This window comes from Centruroides sculpturatus, unplaced genomic scaffold, assembly GCF_000671375.1.
Source record: "Centruroides sculpturatus isolate CEXI.00-Female unplaced genomic scaffold, Cexi_2.0 scaffold194, whole genome shotgun sequence".
Lineage (NCBI taxonomy): Eukaryota > Metazoa > Arthropoda > Arachnida > Scorpiones > Buthidae > Centruroides > Centruroides sculpturatus.
The window spans coordinates 254,369-257,102 of record NW_019384455.1 but is presented as its reverse complement, the minus strand read 5'-3'; the positions used below and the strand labels follow the sequence as shown (position 1 = coordinate 257,102).

The following is a 2,734-nucleotide window of genomic DNA, read 5'->3' as shown; positions in this document are numbered from 1 at the left end:
TGAATTTTCATCGATGTTAAGCCTAACAAATTTTTTTTTTTTAATTATCGTCACTATTGTATCGTTAAAAATTATTTTAAAATTATTTTATTGCTCACAAAACAAACAACCACTCATAATTAGAAAATTAAGTCTCGTTTAAATACAGTACTGGCCTCCCTTTCATGGTCGAGCCAGTGTTGCCAGCTAAAGCATGCAAAAATTTAACAAAAATAATATTAAAGTAGCCAAGACATAGCCAAATATTGTAGCACCACATCACTAGTGGACATTTGAAATTTGCCGACTAGAATGGTCGGTTAACCAATGTGACGGTTAATCGGGGGTCAGATAATTGATGCTCTACTGTAGTCATTTATAATTGAAGAATGAATATTGATGATGATAATTTTATTATTACTCTTTTATTTTGATAAATTATGTCTGATATATGACTATGCACTTTTGATATTTTTGTAAATTGTCGCTATTTTTTATAATTGCAGAAATAGTTTAATCTTTGTATAATATTTTATATTATATAAAATATATACAATCTAAAAGTAGTCATGAATAACTACTATTGTTATTGCCAAGGAAAATAGGATTTTTATGATTTGACTTGTGATATTTATTAAATTTAAAAATTTTAATGGTGTGCTTTGAGCAGTTTGATGTGTTTGTTGAATCTAATATGTTTTATTTATCAGTTATAACAATTTAAAATGGTCTTCATCCAATTGCAAATTTTTCGGAATTTGTAGTCAAATAAAATATGAATCAAAGTATAGTTTTAATAAGATTTACTTGTTGAAAACTGGTTTTTTTTTTGGTGTGTTAAAATTATTTTAAACAAAAAAATTGATTCAAAAATTGATGAGTGAAATATATTTACAAGAAAGATTTGCCAGATAAGTCAAATATGATGGTTTTTATTATTCATTGAGCTGCAATTTGAAAAAATTGTACACCTACAAATTCCCACTGTCTTCTGTTTGTTCATCCATCTGTCTTTCCTTAATCAAGAACAGAGTTAGATAGACGAAAGATGAGACCAGATATGGAATCTTAGAGCAGGAGATGCTGATTAACTATATACAAACTCTGATGCAACCCAAAGGTCATGTTATTTCAATTAAAAAATTTCTCCTGAAAGATGTTAAATAGATGTAAGATGTCAGCACAAGTATTGTTAAAGGAAAAGTGTGATGTACAGGGGCAAGCCACTGATTTGAGGTGGAAAGCATATATTTTAAGTTAAATAAATGAAAAATAATATTAAAAATTATAGCCTGACATTGTGACAATGTCAGAATAAATAATTACTTGTTTTGTTTGAAATTGGTTTTTTAAAACTGCAATTGCAGAAATTAGCTACAAGAACTTATTAATGAAACTTCTTATCACCTCTTATTTACTCAGTAATTATTTGAAAAAATAAAATAAATATATGCAAATAGATACATTGCATTTACATGTTTTTTATTTAGAATAATTTGGAATTTGGATATATACCTGTATTTACTTTATATATATATATATATAATTTTATTTCAGCCAATGAGTGTTCAGAAAATGATTTTGGCTATTTCTTTGATTGTGCTTATTATCATTTATATTTCAGATTACTGAATCTTAGCTAATTCATCTCATAATTCTGTATTGCTATTTTATTTAAAGACGCCTAGAAAGAGCATCTATCTGAAAACTGATATTCAGATACATTTATAGAAAGATGAACTGAATCATAAAAATTTAGAAAATTAATATTTAAAGTATCAGTATATTTGATTGTTTTGTTTCAGATCTACAGTTCAGGCCTTACAGAACAGATGAATTCATTCATAAATTATATTATGAAACATCTCGTTTCACAGCTTTTAATAACCAATGGGTAGTCAAAGCTTTTATTAATGATAATCAACGTGATCCTACCCAATCCTGTGAAAGAAGTCTTACATACCAACTTGTTCTCAAAAGTAAAGTCTCTAGGTGAGATAATTTATGAAAATAATATATTTATTCATTTATATCATACTTCTGATCTTTTATTATTTGAATATAGCCCTCTTGGAATTTATTACATAATTCTAAAAGGTCCTTTTGGTGATATGAAAATCCATCCTAGAGTATACACTTTTGAGTTTAACGAGAGCCAATGTGAAAGTACCTATCAGCCATTTTCTTTATATGATTCTGCTGAATGTAACAGATTACTAGCTGCCAAAGCTATCAATTTTCGACTCATAATGTTTCAGATCCCAAAGTAAATATTCAAAATTATGTCTAAATTACAGTTATGTAATCTAGTTCATAATAAATGTCAAAATTGAATGTATTTATGTATATTTGTGATGTGTTTAAAAATTTTATGTAATTTACTGTTTGCTGTGACTAGATAAATCAAGATACATCTTTCTGGCAACCATAAATACCATTTACAATTGCCATAAGTTAAAAATAATTTGCAAAAGGAAACAAAAAGTTACATTTCTAATAAATAGCATTTCAATGAATCTGTAATTATTATTTTCCTGTGATCAATGTATTAATTTTGTAAAAGGACTTAGAGTGAGATATTCCAGAGATGAATAGTCACAGATAAAGTGATAATAAAATCAGTCATGCATTTGTGTTTAAGAAATACAAAAATCCCATACAGTTTAATTTTTTTTATATTTTTGATCTTAAAATACAGTTTAATTTACTAGTTTTATGCACAATTTCTTTAAGTTGTTATTTGTGATTTGTCATA

The 2,734-nt window shown here is 26.5% G+C and overlaps 1 protein-coding gene across 1 annotated transcript in view; it reads left to right on the top strand.

Annotated features, from left to right (window-relative positions):
- The window catches only part of LOC111620660 (cysteine and histidine-rich protein 1 homolog), a 13,653-nt gene extending 11,151 nt beyond the window's left edge, over positions 1-2,502 (top strand). The window contains exons 4-5 of the mRNA XM_023362635.1: positions 1,785-1,971; positions 2,045-2,502. Of these exons, the coding sequence (XP_023218403.1) occupies positions 1,785-1,971; positions 2,045-2,249 (392 nt within the window). The 3' untranslated portion in view covers positions 2,250-2,502. The remainder of the gene's footprint in view (positions 1-1,784; positions 1,972-2,044) is intronic.
- The last annotated feature ends 232 nt before the right edge of the window (positions 2,503-2,734 follow it).